Below are 21,959 nucleotides of genomic sequence, written 5' to 3'. Positions count from 1 at the left end.
CTGCTAACTACATCAACTCGATGGCACTTGAAATGATTGAATAGGTCTAGTTGAATGTCTAGGAGTTGATTTGTGGTTGGGGTTTTATGACATGTATCACATTGACTCCGTTTTGGTATTAGATTGAGGTTTTGTAGCAAGGCCAGACATCACCTACAGGGATGTTTTCTGATCAATAGCTTTGAGGTGTCTTCTACAATAGTAGTAATTCAGTGTTTCACTTTATCCCGTCCTGCACATCGGAGGGCCTCAGGCGGTAGAGGAGGTGGTAAGAGACGAAGAGGAAGAGGATGATGAAGAGGAAGAGGACGATGAGCAGGCAGGCGACATGAGTGCAGAGTCAGACGACAGTGATGAAACAGAGGAGGAAGAGGAGGATGAGAGGGAAGTGATGGAGGGAAAGCAGAAGAGCAAGCTGGAATGGGATAGCTCCTCGATAACGTATTGATCTGTCACGCATGTACACACACCTACAGAATCTGCAGTCACAATCATTTGTGAAAACGGCACATTTTTTCAAATGAAATGTTGCTCTCTTCTGGTCAAACTAAGGCATTACAACCAAAAAGGTTGACTAGTCATAAGCAATTGTCCACTTCTCTTGCCAGTGGAGCTGATTTCTCCCATTTGTGTGTAACTGCTCGATCCTATTTAAGACTGCCATTGACAACACAATAGGGCCAATTGAAAATTTGCACATTTCCACCTTATATCCAATGGCTTGTTAATCTGTGTTGAATTATTTCTGGGTTTGGACACGAAAGATTGGACACCAGATTTTCCCCCGTTATCTATCTCAATTGCTTTTGAGTTACTAATACAAAAAGATCTTGGAAAATTGTTCATTTAAAATTGTACGTCCGCTCTTTAGCATTAATACAAATTGTGGAATTTCTTTGCAATTTTAATACTGTACTTTTAAAGTATTTTTTGTTTGCATTAGATTATGAGATTATATTTTATTCGTTTTAAATCTTGGAAACGTTTATTTTACGTCTTCTGAAAGACAGACTAACAAATTGTCCTTAACAGAGGTATAAGAGAGGATGTATTTACAAACAAATTTTGAACATTTTGATAGATTCTCCTTTTTTTCCTGTCTGCCTGGTTCTTTTTCTTGAACATATGAAAAAGCAAGAAAAGTTCCTGTATGTTTTTATAAATCCCTCGTGACGTGTATATAGCAGGTAGCATAGCTGAACTATATTTCACCTCGTCTCTCACCTATCTTTTCTCAAACTGTATGTCCAAATGTGCTTGCATCAGGGGCATTTTGAGTAGTCAAGTTGCCCCTGACCACATATTTAGAATCAAATGACCTTCCCTCAATCCTAACTTTAAACATTTGGAGGGAAAAATGGACAACTGACCCTAGATTAGTTCTTGAGGGTGACTTTAGCGCTCATGGTCATTTCTATCTCTGTGTTTGCTATTGACTGTCCCTGCGTGTGTCCACCTACTTCCGAGGCTGAGATGAGGGTGAGGGTAGACACTTAAAGGGATAGTTCACCCAATAAATCAAACTTTCATACGTGAAAAATGATCTCAAGTCCACGCCATATGTTGTTTAAATCACGCAATATGCACATGTAAGCGTCTGACAAACAAATGTTGGGGTAAATAAACTCCCTTTAGTCATAACCTGTCAAGCCACTATTATTGGCTTGACAGGTTAGCATTTTCAGCCTGGGCGCAGAAACAACTTGTCACATTGGGCGCGTTCGAGCGGATCACTTTTGTCAAGTCGGTGCATTGGTCACCGCCTTTCAAAGTGTGTTGCATTATGAGAATAAAAATTGTCTGACTTGCGCCTACATGTCGCCTGCATTAACTTTACAAAAATCACGTGATCAAAAGGTAATGAAGTTTAGACTGCAGTCGACTGCTGGTTTCTGCAGTCGCTCTTCATTAACTTCTTCCTGCAGCAATCTCCTGCATTGTGGGAGGCTCTATTGTCAACCAGTCAGAAAGTGACCCACGAGAAAGTGACTCAAACAAGATATATACAAATGAGTGCGATATTTTAGGCTCTCTCACTAATTGATTGTAGCCTACAATGTACACACATTTGATTTCAGTTTGAGTGATATGGGGGTTGGAGATGTTTATTTTGACATTATAAAGAAAAAGTTAACAATGGCAACACTGCCATGTTAATCTGAGCTTTGCTGTTTGAAAACCACATTAGTGTCCGACTTTCGGCTGTCGCAGTTTCTCCTCCCACGACTTCAGTCCTCGACTTTCGTCTACAGTCGGTTGCTTTAGCCGTACCACTCAAACACACCCATTCTCTTTGGGTACATCTCAATGGGCTAAAGGGGCTTCCTCTCCTTGTTTTCTTTCCTTCACCTGCCATCAAAAACACAGGTAAGGTGAAAGCAAACTGGTGGGTGCCTTTGCCTACCAGAATTCTGCTTCCACCTGCCCATTTCATGTCGAGACAGATTAAGGAAATGAGTCAAAGAGACTGAGTATTGAGATTACACCCCTTATGTTTTTCTATGACAGGCCACCTCTGTCAGAAGTCCCACTGTAAAAAAAACTAACTATTGATCCTCTCGCTCCTTCTCTGGTCGCCTATAACATGTCTGCTGTAGTTGAATCTAGCCAACTCCTTGTTTCTGACCCCTTGTATTTCCCAGAATGCTACTCTAAACACTGCATCCGTTACATGTTTATGTCTGTAGCAGTGGTTAGAACTCTTCCCCCCGTCGGCCTTAACGCCTGTGGTTGTAATGTTATCATTGTGAGACGCGTCTACCATTGCCTTGTTTCACCCCATCTTTATACCATGGGAGAATCTCAATTGCACACTCCTCACATCCTCTGTCCTCGCCTCCTTCTTAAAGCCCATTGGATGAGAAAGCCAGAGGTCCTGCCCCTCTGACCTTCTCCTCCAATGGGTTTTGAGGAGGCAGCTAGCGAGAACGTGAGAAGTAGGCATTTTAAATTCTCACCATGCGTGTCATAGAGGAGTACAAATAAACTGTTTACCATATAAACCCTTTAAAAACAGTACAAGACAGTTATTTTATATATGATTATATTTGTTTTGTTTTGTAAATGTTTGGGGTTTCTTTCTCTTTGGTGGTAATGGCAGCACTTTCTGTACATTGACCAATAAAGACTTGTTTTAGAATCTACGGCAAGTGTCTCTTCTCTTTATGTGTGTGAGGACAAGAATGTGTGATGTCCTGTCTGACTGCCTCATAACCCTAGAACTGTATAGGGAATTTGATAGGCTACATTTTACACTAGGTGTGAGTAAATTCAGAGTGAGTGACTGTGAATACAAATAAAATAAAAAGTACAATAGGCCTAAAAAGCAAGATAACAATTGTTTAGTATGTGGGTCCATAACTGCACTTGATGGCCACCTAAAATAATTGGCAGCGCTGGCAAAACACATTTTATGAGGATAGGATTCATTCATAAACAATTATAGAATGCCTTGAGAGTGGACATTAGGTCTACTTCTTCCTGCATGAGTCCATAAAATTTCCTAGCGAAGGTCAACATTCTCCATCACCAATATGATGCCTCCATAGGTCTGTTTATACCTCATTCTAACATGAGTCTTTTGTCATTCTGATTGTGCCCACATTTTTAGACAGGTGTAGACGATTGAAAGACGCATTGTGATCAGATCCATCCTGACCACCCCCAGCGGTAGTCAGAGACCCATGGTATCTGGATATAAATCCAGTGTAAACAGATCTGGATGGTCAAACCATTTAAATCATAATTATACCCGTCTCTAAAATCATTGACAGGTAGCACAATGTGAGCACAGTGTACAGATAAAGGTGCATTTTACTATCATGTCTAGATGCAATGGCTACAATGCGGGCACAATCTGAATGTGGATAAGATCCGTACAATGGGAGCATGTTAGCACCTAGTATAAATGAGGCTCACTAGCCCCGTTTATACCTGGTTCTAACATGCTTCCGTTGTCCTGCTCTTGTCCATATTTTGATTGTTCCCACATTTTTCGACAGGTGTAGACAAACAAAAAGCGCATTGTGATGGGCGGCAGGTAGCCTAGCAGTTAAGAGCGTTGGGCCAGTAACTCCGTTGCATTATTGATATAAATGATCATGGGATTGGGGAGAGAAAAAAAACTTGGGATATTTATATATGGGCCCCATTCTGCATGGAGAGCTCCCAGCTCTGTTTTGTAAGCCGTGCACTCATGATAAGCTCTTATCTGTTCAGTTGTGGGGGTTGGACACGTGCACTGCTGTGTGATAGACAGTTTAGTTTCAGTAGTCGGGTCTCTCACTCTTCCCTCTCCCACAGACTGCACGTGAATTTCATGTTTGGGGAAGCTATTTTTTTACCTTAAAATTATCTTTCATAATAAAGCATTCAATGCATCTATCATCGCATTTTCAGATTTATGTAAGATAGTAGGCTATTTATAATGTGGTAAGTAGATTGGACAGTCATAATTTAGGCTGATAATATAACTGAAAAACTGCCAGCAAGAAAAGACTGCAGTTTTCAATGCATAGCAGAGCGCATAGTCACGTAGAGTAGGCTATAGACTTCATCAGATAAGTTTCTTCTTTCTTTTTGTGTCTATAAACACATTTCATGCAATTCTACTACACTTGATGACTGGAGACAAAAAATGACAGGGTAGTATAGTACTATATGTTTTATTAGCCACAATCTGGCCTTTACTAAATTTAGTTACAGCACCCCTCTCACTTTCTCGCTCTCCTACACAAACCCCTTGTAGCAGCCTACAAATAAATATCTACACTGTTCACAACAGGCTTTTTTGCAGTCTTTTTTAAAAATCAAACAGCCATGAGTTAAATTAACTTGGGCAGCAGTGAAACTGTTAGCGAATCTTGTCCTAATGCTTAGGCTGCTCATCCCATTAGGAATTGTATTTTATTTTTAGTCTGCATAGATGCATGCAATGCTTTACTATTCAGAACCCCCTACTCAAAACAACTTCCCTACAGCCATGTCCCTCCCTGTATTATTCAGAACCCCCTACTCAAAACAACTTCCCTATAGCTATGTCCCTCCCTGTATTATTCAGAACCCCCTACTCAAAACAACTTCCCTATAGCCATGTCCCTCCCTGTATTATTCAGAACCCCCTTCTCAAAACAACTTCCCTACAGCCATGTCCCTCCCTGTATTATTCAGAACCCCCTTCTCAAAACAACTTCCCTATAGCTATGTCCCTCCCTGTATTATTCAGAACCCCCTACTCAAAACAACTTCCCTATAGCTATGTCCCTCCCTGTATTATTCAGAACCCCCTTCTCAAAACAACTTCCCTATAGCTATGTCCCTCCCTGTATTATTCAGAACCCCCTTCTCAAAACAACTTCCCTATAGCTATGTCCCTCCCTGTATTATTCAGAACCCCCTACTCAAAACAACTTCCCTACAGCCATGTCCCTCCCTGTATTATTCAGAACCCCTACTCAAAACAACTTCCCTATAGCCATGTCCCTCCCTGTATTATTCAGAACCCCTACTCAAAACAACTTCCCTATAGCCATGTCCCTCCCTGTATTATTCAGAACCCCTACTCAAAACAACTTCCCTATAGCCATGTCCCTCCCTGTATTATTCAGAACCCCCTACTCAAAACAACTTCCCTATAGCCATGTCCCTCCCTGTATTATTCAGAACCCCCTACTCAAAACAACTTCCCTATAGCCATGTCCCTCCCTGTATTATTCAGAACCCCCTACTCAAAACAACTTCCCTATAGCCATGTCCCTCCCTGTATTATTCAGAACCCCCTACTCAAAACAACTTCCCTATAGCTATGTCCCTCCCTGTATTATTCAGAACCCCCTTCTCAAAACAACTTCCCTATAGCTATGTCCCTCCCTGTATTATTCAGAACCCCCTTCTCAAAACAACTTCCCTACAGCCATGTCCCTCCCTGTATTATTCAGAACCCCCTACTCAAAACAACTTCCCTATAGCTATGTCCCTCCCTGTATTATTCAGAACCCCCTTCTCAAAACAACTTCCCTATAGCTATGTCCCTCCCTGTATTATTCAGAACCCCCTACTCAAAACAACTTCCCTATAGCTATGTCCCTCCCTGTATGCAAATGATTTCCAACCAGCCTTATGGTCCTGCCCTGATGACACAATCTGTATAAATTGACGGTGTGTACAAAATACAACTATTGCACAGTGTGAATAAAATGGCAACCCCTAACGCACACAGTAAAAACAGAAACAGATGAAGTTACAGAATAGGCTACAAAGCGCATCTCCGACTGGTGCAAAGCATTATTCAAACAGGTCTGTACAAGGTTGTTCTTAATGCATGGAGATTTACATATGTTGCTTTAAAACTGTATTATTGTCATCTTGAATTGTAAATAACCTTTGTACAGGCTTAAACAGTACCAAAAGGGAGAGAAAAAAGTCACATGCTTGGAGAAGTTTCCTCCAAATATTTGGTCAGTGATAATTTGCTAACTGAACCTCAATATGATAAGGGACCGGTCGAAATGTACACAATTGTTACCAGGAGGGAAATGGGAGAGGGTCATGCTTTTTTAAATATTTCAGTTAGGGGGAAGGGTCATGCAATTTGTAATCAATGAAATGCCATATTTCTCAGTGTTTGAGAATTAGTTGCTTGATGTGTGCCCGATGCTGCATCAAGTGTGCCTACTGTCGTCTCTATGAAATAATCCATTGGCCTAGGCTATACAAACAACTATACAAGTTTTTGCGTTGCTGTGATGGTGTATATAAAACTAGGCTACACTGCATTATACAGTGGCAAGAAAACGTATGTTAACCCTTTGGAATTACCTGGATTTCTGCATAAATTGGTCCTAACATTTTATCTGATCTTCTAAGTCACAACAATAGACAAACACAGCCTGCTTAAACTAATAAACAATTATACGTTTTCATGTCTTTATTGAACACACCGTGTAAACATTTACAGTGTAGGGTGGAAAAAGTATAAGACCCCATGCATTTAACAACAGGTTGACCCTCCTTTGGCAGTAATAAACTCTACCAAACATTGTCTGTAGTTGCGGATCAGACCTGCACAAAGGTCAGGAGGAATTTTGGACCATTCATCTTTACAAAATCGTTTCAGTTGAGCAATATTCTGAGGATGTCTGGTGTGAACTGCTCTCGAGGTCATGCCACATCATTTTAAATCGGGTTGAGGTCAGGACTCTGACTGGGCTACTCTAGAAGGCGTATTTTCTTCTGTTGAAGCAATTCTGTTGATTTACTTCTGTGTTTTGAGTCGTTGTCCTGTTGTGTCACCCAACCTCTGTTAATCTTCAATTGGCAGAAAAATAGCCTTACATTCTCCTGCAAAATGTCTTGATGATAGCGAGCTGTCCAAGCCCTGAGGCAGCAAAGCAGCCCCAAACCATGATGCTCCCTCTGCCATACTTTACAGTTGGGATGAGATTATGATGTTGGTGTGCTGTGCCTTTTTTTCACCACACAGACTGTAGTGTTGTGTGTTTCCTTCCAAGCAACTCAACTTTAGTTTCATCTGTCCACAGAATATTTTGCCAGAAGCGCTGTGGAACATCCAGGTGCGATTTTGCAAACTTCAGAAGTGCAGCAATGTTTTTTTTGGATAGCAGTGGCTTCTTCCGTGGTGTCCTCCCATGACCACCATTCTTGTTTAGCGTATGTCACGTAGAATAGGCCAGAAGACTAAACTGAAAAACCTCTATCAAATAAAAAGATGGAGGAGCCACAAAAGTACTTCTGTGCTTCTGGGTGTTTATTTATATAGTGATTCCGGAAGAAAAGCAGTACTGCCATCCAAAGTATACATTATGGGGACAGCTTAAAAACAATGCTGCCCCCATCAACAGCTAAATTCAAAATGGTTCCCCCCTTGAACTGAAAGAGGCTCCTTTTGTAGGGGAAGCCCCTCCCATCAGAACATACCCAGCACTAATTCATTAAGCAATTACTTTCATCAAAGCCTACATTTTCCACTCAGCTAAACATACTGAATTATATACATTGCAACATACATCCCTACTGACATGGAGTCTTCCAATATGCCCATTCACGTGAATGAGCCATTCGGGACAGGCACTACAAAGCCAGCCCGATTACCTTAGCTCCTGGTCCTTATCCCAGCATACCCGGAAGCTAGAGATGGAGAGAGAGGAACAGAACCAAAAAAAACAACGCTCTCATTCATAATTGATAAGTACAATAAACATTGAAAATTAAAACACGAACGCTTGTCTGTATATTTTTTATACCATGAACTGTTACTGTAAGAACAAAGTGTGAAATGTATGTACTAAGATAGAGAAGTTAACCATGTGGGTCGCCACACAAGTTACTCGGATGGGGCCACAGTGTCTCCTGACCCCTCCTGTCTCAGCCTCCACTATTTATGCTGCAGTAGTTTATGCGTTGGGGGGGCTAGGATCAGTTTGTTATATCTGGAGTACTTCTCCTGTCGGTGTCCTGTGTGAATCTAAGTGTGCGTTCTCTAATTCTGTCCTCTCTGTCTTTCTCTCTCTCGGAGGACCTGAGCCCTAGGACCATGCCCCAGGACTACCTGACATGATGACTCCTTGCTGTCCCCAGTCCACCTGGCCGTGCTGCTGCTCCAGTTTCAACTGTTCTGCCTTATTATTATTCGACCATGCTGGTCATTTATGAACATCTTGGCCATGTTCTGTTATAATCTCCACCCGGCACAGCCAGAAGAGGACTGGCCACCCCACATAGCCTGGTTCCTCTCTAGGTTTCCTCCTAGGTTTTGGCCTTTCTTGGGAGTTTTTCCTAGCCACCGTGCTTCTACACCTGCATTGCTTGCTGTTTGGGGTTTTAGGCTGGGTTTCTGTACAGCACTTTGAGATATCAGCTGATGTACGAAGGGCTATATAAATAAATACATTTGATTTGATAATGGAGAAGGGAGGCGCGATGTGTGTTAGTGTACTAAACGCTGCCCGCGGCCAGTGACGGACTTCTCCGTCTCAGTGTATTACGTATTGTAAACAGAGATGTAAGCATGTTCCAGAGATTTATGTAAGTCTTTAGCGCTGACACTCTAGGATTCTTCTTTAACCTCATTGAGCATTCTGCACTGTGTTCTTGCAGTCATCTTTGCAGGATGGCCACTCCTAGGGAGAGTAGCAACAGTGCTAGACTGCTGTGCTCATTTCAACAACACCTCAACATGCTTATACAGTTCACATTTAGGCTGTGTGAGATGAAATGTAACATAATATTACTTAGAATTAAATAACAATGAAATGAGAAATGCCTTATTAGGCTATTCAGTCAGTGCCTTTTAATTCACTTTTAGAAACAAGAGTTTGGCCAGTATTCTATTTGAGGATCATGCAGTGACCTAGAGAGCATTTGGAATGTATTCAGACCTCTTGACTATTTCCACATTTTGTTGTTACAGCCTTATTCTAAAATTGATTCAATTGTTTTTCCCCCCTCAATCAACACACAATGACAAAGCAAAAACTGTTTTTAGACATTTTAGCAGAAAAAAACAACATGGAAATAGACATTTACATAAGTAAAGGGAAAAAGTATTGAAGCACCTTTGGCAGCGATTACGGCCTCAGGTATGACGCTACAAGCTTGACACACCTGTATTGGGGAGTTTATACCATTCATCTCTGCAGATCCCCTCAGGGTGGAAGGGGAGCACCCAGCTCAGCTATTTTCTGGTCTCTCTGGAGATGTTGGCTCGGGTTCAAGTCCGGGCTCTGGCTGGGCCACTCAAGGACATTCAGAGACATGTCCCGAAGCCACTCCTGCATTGTCTTGGCTGTGTTCTTAGGGTTGTTGTCCTGTTGGAAGATAAACTTTCACCCTAGTCTGAGGTCCTGAGCGCTCTGGAGCAGGTTTCATTAAGAATATCTCTGTACTTTGCTCCATTCATCTTTGCCTCGATCCTAACTAGTCTCCCAGTCCCTGCCGCTGAAAACATCACCTTTTACTAAGGAGTGGCTTCCGTCTGGTTCTCCCATCTCCACAAAGGAACTCTGAGTTCTGTCAGAGTGATCATCGGGTTCTTGATCACCTCCTTGACCAAGGCCCTTCTCTGAATAGTTTCCGAATGCATTGTATGCATGCGTATTTTGTTAATTTAGCCTAGCAGGTTATCTCATATTCCCATGCCCCAAATCACAATGATTATTTTGTAACAAAAATACCATGGAAAAATAATAAATTAGAAAATTATAGTTTCGCTAATGAAAAATAGTTAGTTCATATAAGGCTACATGATGATGTGAGGCTGCTATGTTAAAAAAAAGGCTTTTCTCTAATTCATTGATCAAATATTTCTGGTATGCTCAATTTTTAGTTGACAGACAACTTTTGCAATGATCCAAACTTAGATTATCCTACTTCTTGACAATAGCCTGTATAGAAATCGAAACGTCTCCTGTGCTGCAGCATGTGCTCATTCGTTGTCATGCTCTGTTTTGGTAGTAAAAAAGATTCTGCTTGTCTCTAGTTGTGTAAAATAATGTAGAACTGCAGGTTTTTCAGAGAACAGCGCCAGAGAGGATGGCTGCTGTTTTATGGGCTCTTAACCAACCGTGCTATTAGTTTGTTTTTTCACATTGTTTGTAACTTATTTTGTACATAATGTTCCTGCTACCATTTCTTATGGCACAAAAGTGCTGCTGGACATAGGAACAGCAATTACTCACCTCTAACTGGACAAATAATTGTTCTTTATTCAGTCGTATGAGGGAGATTTAGTCCAGATACCTGAACAGGCCCTCATCCCCATCATTCGCAGGAGAAAGAGACAAGAGGTTTCGCGGACGGAGATCAGGGTTCCTTGTTATGATCAGGTGACAAGTGGCTAATCTGCCTTTTCCATCAGTACTATTGGCCAACGTACAATCGCTAGATAATAAAATGGACAAGCCAAAAAGCACCTACCCTACCTACGGGACATTAACCTGTTGCGACGAGCCATCCCGGATCCGGGATCGTGAATACAGCCTCAAGCTCATTACCATAACGCAACGTTAACTATTCATGAAAATCGCAAATGAAATGAAATCAATATGCTAGCTCTCAAGCTTAGCCTTTTGTTAACAACACTGTCAAAATATGCTTCTCAACCATTGCAAAACAAGCATTTGTGTAACACTATTGATAGCTAGCGTAGCATTTAGCATAGCATTTAGCGTTAGCATTCAGCAGGCAACATTTTCACAAAAACCAGAAAAACATTCAAATAAAATAATTTACCTTTGAAGAACAGATGTTTTCAATGAGGAGACTCTCAGTTAGATAGCAAATGTTCAGTTTTTACAAAAATATTATTTGTTTAGGACAAATCGCTCCGTTTTCTGCGTCACGTTTAGCTACGAAAGAAACCTGTATCCAGGATTGTGTAAATCTATCCGCAAGCTCATTAGCATAACGCAATGTTAACTATTCATGAAAATCGCAAATTAAATCAAATAAATCTATTTGCTCTCAAGCTTAGCCTTTTGTTAACAACACTGTCATCTCAGATTTTCAAAAATATGCTTCTCAACCATTGCAAAACAAGCATTTGTGTAACACTATTGATAGCCTAGCATAGTATTATGCCTGACATGCCTGACATTCAGCAAGCAACATTTTCACAAAAACCAGAAAAACATTCAAATAAAATCATTTACCTTTGAAGAACATTGAAGAACTTCAGTTAGATTGCAAATGTTCAGTTTTTACAAAAAGATGATTTGTGTTGACAAATCGCTCCGTTTTCTCCATCACGTTTGGGTAAGAAAAAAAACTAAAATTAAGTCATTAAAACGCGAACTTTTTTCCAAATTAACTCCATAATATCGACAGAAACATGGCAAGCCAATGTTTAGAATCAATCCTCAAGGTGTTTTTCACATATCTATCGACGATAAATCCATCGTGGCAGTTGACTTTCTCTTCTGAAGAAATGGAACGCACATGGACCTAGAGATTACGCAATAATTTCGACACAGGACACCGGGCGGACCCCTGGTAAATATCGTCTCTTATGGTCAATCTTCCAATGATATGCCTACAAATACGTCACAATGCTGCAGACATCTTGGATGAACGGCAGAGAGCATAAGCTCGTTCACGGCACATTCACAGCCATATATAAGGAGGCGATAGAAAAACAGAGCTTCAAAAATTCTGCTCATTCCTGTTTGAGTTTCCTCTTGGTTTCACCTGTAGCTTGAGTTCCGTGGCACTCACAGATAATATCTTTGCAGTTTTGAAAACGTCAGTGTTTTCTTTCCAAAGCTGCCAATTATATGCATAGTCGAGCATCTTTTCGTGACAAAATATTGCGCTTAAAACGGGCACGTTTTTTATCCAATAATACCATAGCGCCCCATAGGTTGAAGAGGTTAAAATTGTAATATATTATGCTTCACCAAGTCGTGGCTGAACGACGACATACAGCTTTCGGGTTATACACTGTACCGGCAGGATAGAACAGCAGCCTCTGGTAAGACAAGAGGAGGTGGTCTATGTATATTGTAAATAACAGCTGGTGCACGATATCTAAGGAGGTTTTGCTCGGCTGAGGTAGAGTATCTCATGATAAGTTGTAGACCACACTATCTACCTAGAGAGTTAATCAATATTGTTCGTAGCTGTCTATTTACCTCCACAAACCGATGCTGGCACTAAGACCGCACTCAATGAGCTGTATACGACCTTAAGCAAACAGGAATCCGCTCATCCAGTGGTGGCGCTCCTAGTGGCCGGGGACTTTAATGCAGGGAAACTTAAATCCGTTTTACCTAATTTCTACCTGCATGTTAAATGTGCAACCAGAAGGAGAAAAAAGAAGAAAAAACTCTAGACCACCTTTACTCCACACACAGAGACGTGTGCAAAGCTCTCCCTCGCCCTCCATTTGGCAAATCTGACCATAATTCTATCCTCCTGATTCCTGCTCACAAGCAAAATGTAAAGCAGGAAGCACCAGTGACAATAAAAAAGTGGTCGGATGAAGCAGATGTTAAACTACAGGACTGTTTTTCTAGCACAGACTGGAATATGTTCCGGGATTCTTCCGATGGCATTGAGGAGTACACCACATCAGTCCCTGGCTTCATTATCGTCCCCACAGTAACTGTACGTACATACCCCAACCAGAAGCCATGGATTACAGGCAACATCTGCACTCAGCTAAAGGGTAGAGCTGCCGCTGTCAAGGAGTGGGACTCTGACCCGGAAGCTTATAAGAAATCCTGCTATGCCCTCAGACAAACCATCAAACAGGCAAAAGTGTCAATACAGGACTAAAATCTAATCTTACTACACTGGCTACGATGCTCGTCGGATGTGACAGAGCTTGCAAACTATTACAGATTACAAAGGGAAGCACAGCTGAGAGCTGCCCAGTGACGCAAGCCTACCAGACGAGCTAAATCACTTCTATGCTCGCTTCGAGGCAAGTAACATGCATGAGAGCATCAGCTGTTCCCAGACGACTGTGTGATCACGCTCTCCGCAGGCGATGTAAGACCTTTAAACAGGTCCACATTCACAAGGCCGCAGGGCCAGATGGATTACCAGGACAGGTACTCCGATCATGCGCTCATCAACTTGCAAGTGTCTTCACTGACATTTTCAACCTCTCCCTGTCCGAGTCTGTAATACCAACATGTTTCAAGCAGACCATGCAAAGCAAATGGCTTTAAAAAGGAATGTGGTGTAAATCTAAAAGTAGCCTAAAGAGTATTTTGCATTGAAGCCTACGTTATATCTGACAGTGGCCTCGCTCATGCTTACAGAAAGTTATGCGCCTTTACGAATCCGTTTGGACATCTTCTGCACTTCATTGATGGCTGTAAAAATCTAAATGTCAAAGATTCACAGAATATGATATAATGTTATATCGAAGAGGATGCCATTACGTATTATTTTGATATCTGTATGACAACTGAAATAGACTATTCGCCACCTGCTCACCGTTCATTCTGGCTAGATCTAAAGGTAGGCTACAAGTGGAAAATTAGGCCTATACACATTATACCTTGCAATACACTTGTCTTGAACTGAACTCTTCTGCTGTGACTCCATCCTAGTCTGTTCCATGCAGATTTGTAGTTCAACATAATTACAATCAGAATGTGGACAAGATCAGGACAAAGTGTATTACATCAGGACAAAGTGCATGACAAGAGTAAGGCAAGGTATGTGTAGACCTAATTTTCCACCTGTTGCCTACATTTAGAGCCTGAATGAACGGTGTGGGGAATAGTCTAATTTCAGTTGCTATATCGGATATGAAAAAAATTACATCATGCAATCCTTTTCGATGTCATTATATTACGTTCTGTGAATCTTTGGGCATTTTCGGCGTAGCAATGAAGTATATATGTCCAAACTGATGCGTAAAAACGTATAGCTTTCTGTAAGCATGAGCGAGGCACATGTCCAATAATGTGGGCTTGAATCCAAAATGACTCTTTTGGCTACTTTTAGATTTACACTTGACTCATTTATAAAGCTATTTGCTTTACATGCATGCTCCTTGGCATTTTTTTTTAACGATTGCCGCTTTTATCCATGCTTTTTTTATCATTTGACTACGCGTCTTGCTATGTATTTTTTCATATTGAGGTTCCGTAAGCGAAGTATCGTTGATCAATGATTTGGAGGAAACTTACAACCACCGTCGTTCTTCCAGCATGTCGCTTTTTTCCGCTTTGATTGCCTACACTAAACTACCTCCCAGTGCATGCATTATAACATTGGCTGAAATAGTACTCACACAACTATGTCATGTTTCTAAATTATTTCTTTATTCAGACGAAGGGTACTGCTATGGGATCTCCCATGGCTCCTAACTATGCTCATTTGTATGTGGGTTACATGGAGAAACAGTCTATTTTCAACCTCTCAAAAATGCTTTCTTGCCTAACATCATTATTTGGAAACGGTATATTGATGATATTTTTGTTCTATGGAGGGGTGATGCAAAACAGCTCCAGGCGTTCCATGCTTTTCTTAACTCCTGTTCTGAACATTTGAGATTTACTATGCAATCTGATACACGTCAAATCAGTTTTCTTGATCTTCTGATCTTGTGTGAAAATAATGTTCTATACACTGATCTTTACAGGAAACCTACTGATCGTAACAGTTTGTTGAGGGCTGACAGTTGTCACCCACTTCCCAGTGAAAAATAGTTTGCCCTACAGCCAATTCTGTCGAATCAAAAGAATTTGCAAAAAACAAATCAGATTTCGACAGAAATATGGCTGAGACGCAAAGAGTTCGAGGAGAGGGGGTACAAAAATGATCAGATTAATATTGCCATTGAGAAAATTCTAAATGAAACGAGACATTACCCTTTTCAAGGTCAGTCTCTCAAAAAGACGCATTCTTGCGTTCTAACTACCCGCTATTCAAAGCGCCCTGAACAAATGAAGGGAATCGTTCACAAATATTGGCACATTCTAAAATCCAATGATAGTCTGGGTAATATGTTTTCGGACCTTCCCTTGGTCGTATTCTCGCGGGGCCGAAATCTAAGAGACCAATTGGTACACTCTGATTTACCACCCCAAAATATTCCTGAACGTCTATTTGAGCCCCTCCTGGTTGGAAATTACAAGTGTAATGGCTGTGCTCAATGCAATGGCACTTATAAATGTAGATCCTTCAAACACCCACAAACAGGGAAATCGATCCCAATCAAAGGTGTTATTACGTGCTCCACTAAGGCAGTTTATTTATCTTTAAATTATGTGGGTAAAACAAAGCGCGAATTAAAAGTACGTATATCAGAGCATCATAGCACCATTAGGTGTAAACACTTGACTTACCCAGTTGCGGCTCACTTTTTGGGGGCAGGCCACTCGATTTCGTCTCTGCGTTATACTGGCATCGAACATGTCACCCTCCCTAGGAGAGGGGGTGACCTTGATAATTTATTGTTAAAACTAGAGGCTGCCTGGATCTTTAACTTAAAGACCCTTGCGCCCTTCCGTCTCAACGTAGACTTTGATGTGAAGCCATTCTTGTGATTATTGTGACTTTGCCATTGTAATTGTTTGTACGCGTCTAAAATGAAACTATGATCGTATGCTATCCATTTGTTTTTTGTATGCTGTTCTTTGTATGCCATTTTAATATGAGAATTAACCAATGATATTGGCCATGATTACATACACCTGTGTGTCTTTTGACACTATATAAACGAGTCATCCCGGAGTGTTTGTGATCATACCCTGATGAAGACAGCTTGGCTGTCGAAACATTAGATATTACATTTTTTGCATCTGAGCTCCTAGAGTGTGCGACTCTCCTTTATTTTTAAGAAGGCCTATACAAAAGGCGGTTAATAACAACACAAAATGACAATAATATAAAGGCAACGTATGTAAACATCCATCCATAAAAACAACCCTGTCCAGACCTGTTTTGATAATGTGTTGCGCCATTCAGAGATGCACTTTGTAGCCTCCTCTGTAACTTAATCTGCTTCTGTTTTCACTGTGTGCATTAAGGGCTAAGTGTAATTTTTATTAATATTGTTAAATCATTGTATTTTGTACACACCTCCAGATACTCAGCTCATTTGTGTGGTGAATTTCTTTAGGAATGGGAGAAATACTCTGAATATTTTTTTGTACAGCTGTGGATAGGTCGAGGTTAACTGAACAGAAGCCTATTAAGCCCAGTCTTAAATATTTTATGCTCACTTCAAGGGAAGCAGCACTGAAGCATGCATGAGAGCACCAGCTGTTCTGGACGACTGTGTGATCATGTGCAAATTAATCCAACCCGCCTTGGACCTCCAATTATGATACAGGCTATATAAATTGACAGCACACTTTTAAAGTCAATAGCTCATGGCTGGGTTTCCCTTTGTAGTCTGTAATAGTTTGCAAGCCCTGCCACATGTAGGGCTCCAGAGTGGCGCAGCGGTCTAAGGCACTGAATCTCAGTGCTAGAGGCGTCACTACAGACCCTGGTTCGATTCCAGGCTGTATCACAATCGGACATGATTGGGAGTCCCATAGGGCGGCAATTGGCCCAGCATCGTTCAAATTTGGCCAGCGTAGGCCAAACCCCGTCCGGGTTTTGCCTCGTTAAACAAATAAAACATCCGACGAACTTCAGAGCTGGTGTAGTAGGATTCAATCTTAGTCCTGTATTGACACTTTGCCTTTTTGATTGTTTGTCTGAGGGCATAGCGGGATTTCTTATAAGCATCCGGATTAGTTTCCCACTCTTTGAAAGTGGCAGCTCTAGCCTTTAGCTCAGTACAGATGTTGCCTGTAATCCATGGCTTCTGGTTGGGATATGTGCGTACAGTCACTGTGGGGGCGACTTCATCGATGCACTTATTGATGAAGTCAGTGACTGAGGTTGTGTACTCCTCAATGCCATTGGATGATTCCCGGAACATATTCCAGTCTGTGCTAGCAAAACAATCCTGTAGCATAGCATCCACGTCATCTGACCACTTCCTTATTGAGCGAGTCACTGGTACTTCCTGCTTAAATTTTTGCTTGTAAGCAGGAATCAGGAGGATAGAATTATGGTCAGATTTGCCAAATGGAGGGTGAGCTTTGTACACATCTCTGTGTGTGGAGTAAAGGTGGTCTAGAGTTTTTTTCCCCTCTGGTTGCACATGTGACATGCTGGTAGAAATGAGGTCAAACTGATTTAAGATTGCCTGCATTAAAGTCCCTGGCCACTAGGAGGGCCGCTTCTGGATGAGCATTTTCTTGTTTGCTTATGGCCTGGTTTGTGGTGGTAAATAGACAGCTACGAAAAATATTGATAAACTCTCTTGGTAGATAGTGTGGTCTACAGCTTATCAAGAGGTACTCTATCTCAGAGACTTCCTTAAAATGAGACATCACGCACCAGCTGTTATTGACAAATAGACACACACCACCACCCTTCGCTGTCTTACCGGAGGTGGCTGTGCTGTCTTGCTGAGACCCGGAAAACCCAGACAAATGTATGTTTTGTGTTGTCATTCAGCCGCAACTCGTGAAAGATAAGATATTACAGTTTTTATTGTCCCGTTGGTAGGATAGTCTCGAACGGAGCTCATCCAGTTTATTCTTCAGTTATTTCACGCTGGCCAATAGAATGGATGGTAGAGGCGGGTTTCTCACTCGCTATCTAATTCTCACATGGCACCCTGATCTTTTCTTCATGCGAACGACAAGGATTTTGGCCTGGTCTGGGAGCAATAGTATATCATCCGTGTCAGAATCATTAAAGAAAAAATATTTGTCCAATTTGAGGTGAGTAATCGCTGTTCTGATATCCCAAAGTTATTTTTGGTCATAAGCGACGGTAGTACAAACATTATGTATAAAATAAGTGACAAACAATGTGAAAAAACACAAAATAGCACAATTGGTTAGGAGCCCGTAAAACGGCAGCCATCCCCTCCGGCATCATTGTGACCTTGTGGGTCAACTATGGACTGACCCATGAGGTGTTTGTGGAGGGTATGAGGAACCCCTGTTTTGAGTCGTGCATCCTCAGCCACAACACCCAGTACATGTTCAGGGTGCGCTATGTCAACAAGCATGGTTGCCGGAGAGTGGAGTGGTCCCTTCTGGGTGAAGTGAGTATTACACCGAGCTAGGGTTTATTGAAGAAGATAATACATTTTAAGTCATGATAGTCTTGAACAGCATATCATATACATGCATTGGTAAGATGTTCTTAGAACCATAACTAAAGCATGAATTCCTTTCTCAAGCCCAGCACCGATGGCTTTGGGGAAAATAACATGCAGGTTTATAACAAGGTGACTGGACTGAGAATGACTTCTCATCTGCTCCAATGGTCTATTTTCTATTCATCTCTTTAATTGACATTTTCTTAAAGATTTTTCATTTTCATATACAGTATGGAAAAATAATGAAAATTAAAATGCATTACAATGCTGCCTTGTTTGCCTATAGAAGTATACAGACGTCCACAGTAGAGCATAATTTCTGCCCACATCATTGTAGTCATAATAGTTTAAGTATTCTGTATTCAAGTATTCTCTGCTAGCCGGCACAATGAGACAAACTGAAGTTTATCTCGTTATAGCACTTACCACACCCCAAGAAGGAATAATGCATTCTCAGCCTAGCCTCATAGTTGTCCATTGCAGGCTTCACCTCAAAAATAATTACATTACAGCTTCTCTGTTGTTTTCATTGTGCCGGGAGCCACAGCCTGGTCGCATCATTACTGATAGTGTTAATTAGAAACTCCAAAACATTGGCCAGACAGTTAGCATAGTCAATTACTGTATCCCCTTGATGGTCATTGATGTTAATTGAATTTGTATTAGTTGGTTGTTAAAGCCCAATGATGAGGCACAACCTGTGTTTTTATGAAGCAAAGCTTCTCTGCATGGTTTATGGCTTTGTACTTCCTTTCCCATTTCTAGCTAATAACTCATCTCTCAGGCAGCCTCGCTGACTCATCAATGTTGATTAACATAGACGAGAGATAAACCACTGTGGTAACAGATGGTGTAACGACCCAAGAACAGTTTAAATATTCAATTCCCATAACTCACGACACGGGATTGGCAACTTTCGGTGGCACTGCACAGCAGGAGACTCATGTCTCTCAAACATGCCAGCATTTATTTTGTCATATTCTTTTGTGGGTTCCCTGCCATTTTTCTTGTTCTGTGTGATACCCTAATGTGAATAATTCCCCCTACCCCTTTTTTGGATTATAAATTGTACAAACGTGATCACAAGCATGTTCAGAAACATCGGACTCTACCTTCTGGCAGTCACAAATTGCTTCTTCCTTATCGAAATGCGCTCTGTCGGGCTCACCTTGAGGTTTACCAACAGGTGCAGGCTGGAGCTCCCTGAGGAACGGAGATGTGCTCCGCTGCAACTGGTGTTGAGCAACTCCTGCTAAGGCGCACTGAGAATGGGGAGAGTGTTTTCCAGACATACCGGACTGTATTAAAACCACTGAGAAACCAAAACGCAAATGAGGTAAGAAAGGCAACGCGTCAGAGCCAGAGAACGCTACCCACTTCTCCCCGTAACTAACAGAGACCCCTGTCAAAGCATCATGATGACCTCGGCAGCCAGTGTCAGTTACCTCAATGAATATAGAGAGAGTTGAAGAGACAGAAAGCCACGAGGGAGAGGCGGAAGGATTATAAGGGAATCATTTTGCGGTGGGGATGTGGAAGTCTGGTCTTTATCTCTTCGGCCTTTCGACCTGCCGAAGCAGTTTGGACAAATACACTACATGGCCGACACCTGCTCATTGAACATCTCATTCCAAAATCATGGGCATTAATATGGAGTTAGTCCCCCTTTTGCTGCTATAACAGCCTCCACTCTTCTTGGAAGGCTTTCTGCTAAATGTTGGAACATTGCTGCGGAGACTTGCTTCCATTCAGCCACAAGCGCATTAGAGGTCGGGCACTGATGTTGGGTGATTAGGCCTGGCTCGCAGACAGTGTTCCAAATCATCCCAAAGGTGTTCACTGGGTTGAGGTCAGGGCTCTGTGCAGGCCAGTCAAGTTCTTCCACACCGATCAATAAATCATTTCTGTATGGACCTTGCTTTGTTTTTTTGTTTTTTAAGCCTTATTTTACCAGGTAAGTTGACTGAGAACAAATTCTCATTTACAGCAACAACCTGGGGAATAGCTACAGGGAGAGAAGGGGGGATTAATGAGCCAATTGTACGCTGGGGATGATTAGGTGACCGTGATGGTATGAGGTCCAGATTGGGAATTTAGCCAGGATACCGGGGTTAACACCCTTACTCTTACAATAAGTGCCATGGGATCTTTAGTGACCACAGAGAGTCAGGACACCCCTTTTTACATCCCATCCAAAAGACAGCACCCTATACAGGGCAATGTTCCCAATCACTGCTGTGGGGCATTGGGATTTTTTTTTGTTTTACCAGATGAAAGGGTGCCTCCTACTGGCCCTCCAACACCACTTCCAGCATCATCTGGTCTCCCATCCAGGGACCGACCCTGCTTAGATTCAGAAGCAAGCCAGCAGTGGGATGCAGGGTGGTATGTGCACAGGGGCATTGTCATGCTGAAACAGGAAATGGCCTTCCCCAAACTGTTGCCACAAAGTTGGAAGCACAGAATCGTCTAGAGTGCCATTGTATGCTGTAGCAATAAGATTTCCCTTCACTGGAACTAAGGGCCCTAGCCCGGACCAGCCCCAGACCATTATTCTGGGCGGCAGGGTAGCCTAGTGGTTAGAGTGTTGGACTAGTAACCGAAAGGTTGCAAGTTTGAATCCTCGAGCTGACAAGGTACAAATCTGTCGTTCTGCCCCTGAACAGGCAGTTAACCCACTGTTCCTAGGCCGTCATTGAAAATAAGAATTTGTTCTTAACTGACTTGCCTAGTAAAATAAAAAATACATTAAAAATTCCTCCTTGACGCTATGCATTCGGTAAGGTAGCGTTTTCCTGGAACCTACCAAACTCAGATTCGTCAGTCAGACTGCCAGATGGTGAAGCGTAATTCATCACTTCAGAGAACATGTTTCCACTGCTCCAGAGTCCAATGGCAGCGAGCTTTACCACACTCCAGCTGTCGCTTGGCATTGAGCATGGTGATGTTAGGCTTGTGTGTGGCTGCTCGGCCATTGGTACCAATTTCATGAAGCTCCCGACACACAGTTCTTGTGCTGATGTTGCTTCCAGAGGTAGTTTAGAACTCTGTAGCGAGTGTCACAACCGAAGACAGATGATTTTTAAGTGCTACGCACTTCAGCACTAGGCGGTACCATTCTGTGAGCTTGTGTGGCCTACTACTTTGCTGCGGAGCCATTGTTGCTCCTAGACATTTCCACATCACAATAACACCACTTACAGTTGACCGGGGTAGCTCTAGCAGAACAGAAATATGACGAACTGACTTGTTGGAAAGGTGGCATCCTATGACAGTGCCACGTTGAAAGTCACAGCTCTTCAGTACAGTC

The 21,959-nt window shown here is 42.0% G+C and overlaps 1 protein-coding gene across 1 annotated transcript in view; it reads left to right on the top strand.

Moving 5' to 3' along the window:
* Positions 1-3,143, top strand: part of LOC124009583 (calsyntenin-2-like) — a 305,367-nt gene extending 302,224 nt beyond the window's left edge. Inside the window, exon 17 of the mRNA XM_046321501.1 lies at positions 254-3,143. Within this exon, the coding sequence (XP_046177457.1) occupies positions 254-448 (195 nt within the window). The 3' untranslated portion in view covers positions 449-3,143. The remainder of the gene's footprint in view (positions 1-253) is intronic.
* Positions 3,144-21,959: the final 18,816 nt, after the last annotated feature.

The sequence above is a fragment of the Oncorhynchus gorbuscha genome, linkage group LG22, assembly GCF_021184085.1.
Source record: "Oncorhynchus gorbuscha isolate QuinsamMale2020 ecotype Even-year linkage group LG22, OgorEven_v1.0, whole genome shotgun sequence".
NCBI classification, from domain to species: domain Eukaryota; kingdom Metazoa; phylum Chordata; class Actinopteri; order Salmoniformes; family Salmonidae; genus Oncorhynchus; species Oncorhynchus gorbuscha.
The sequence above is the reverse complement of the archived record's forward strand: the minus strand, read 5'-3'. Positions and strand labels throughout refer to the sequence as shown.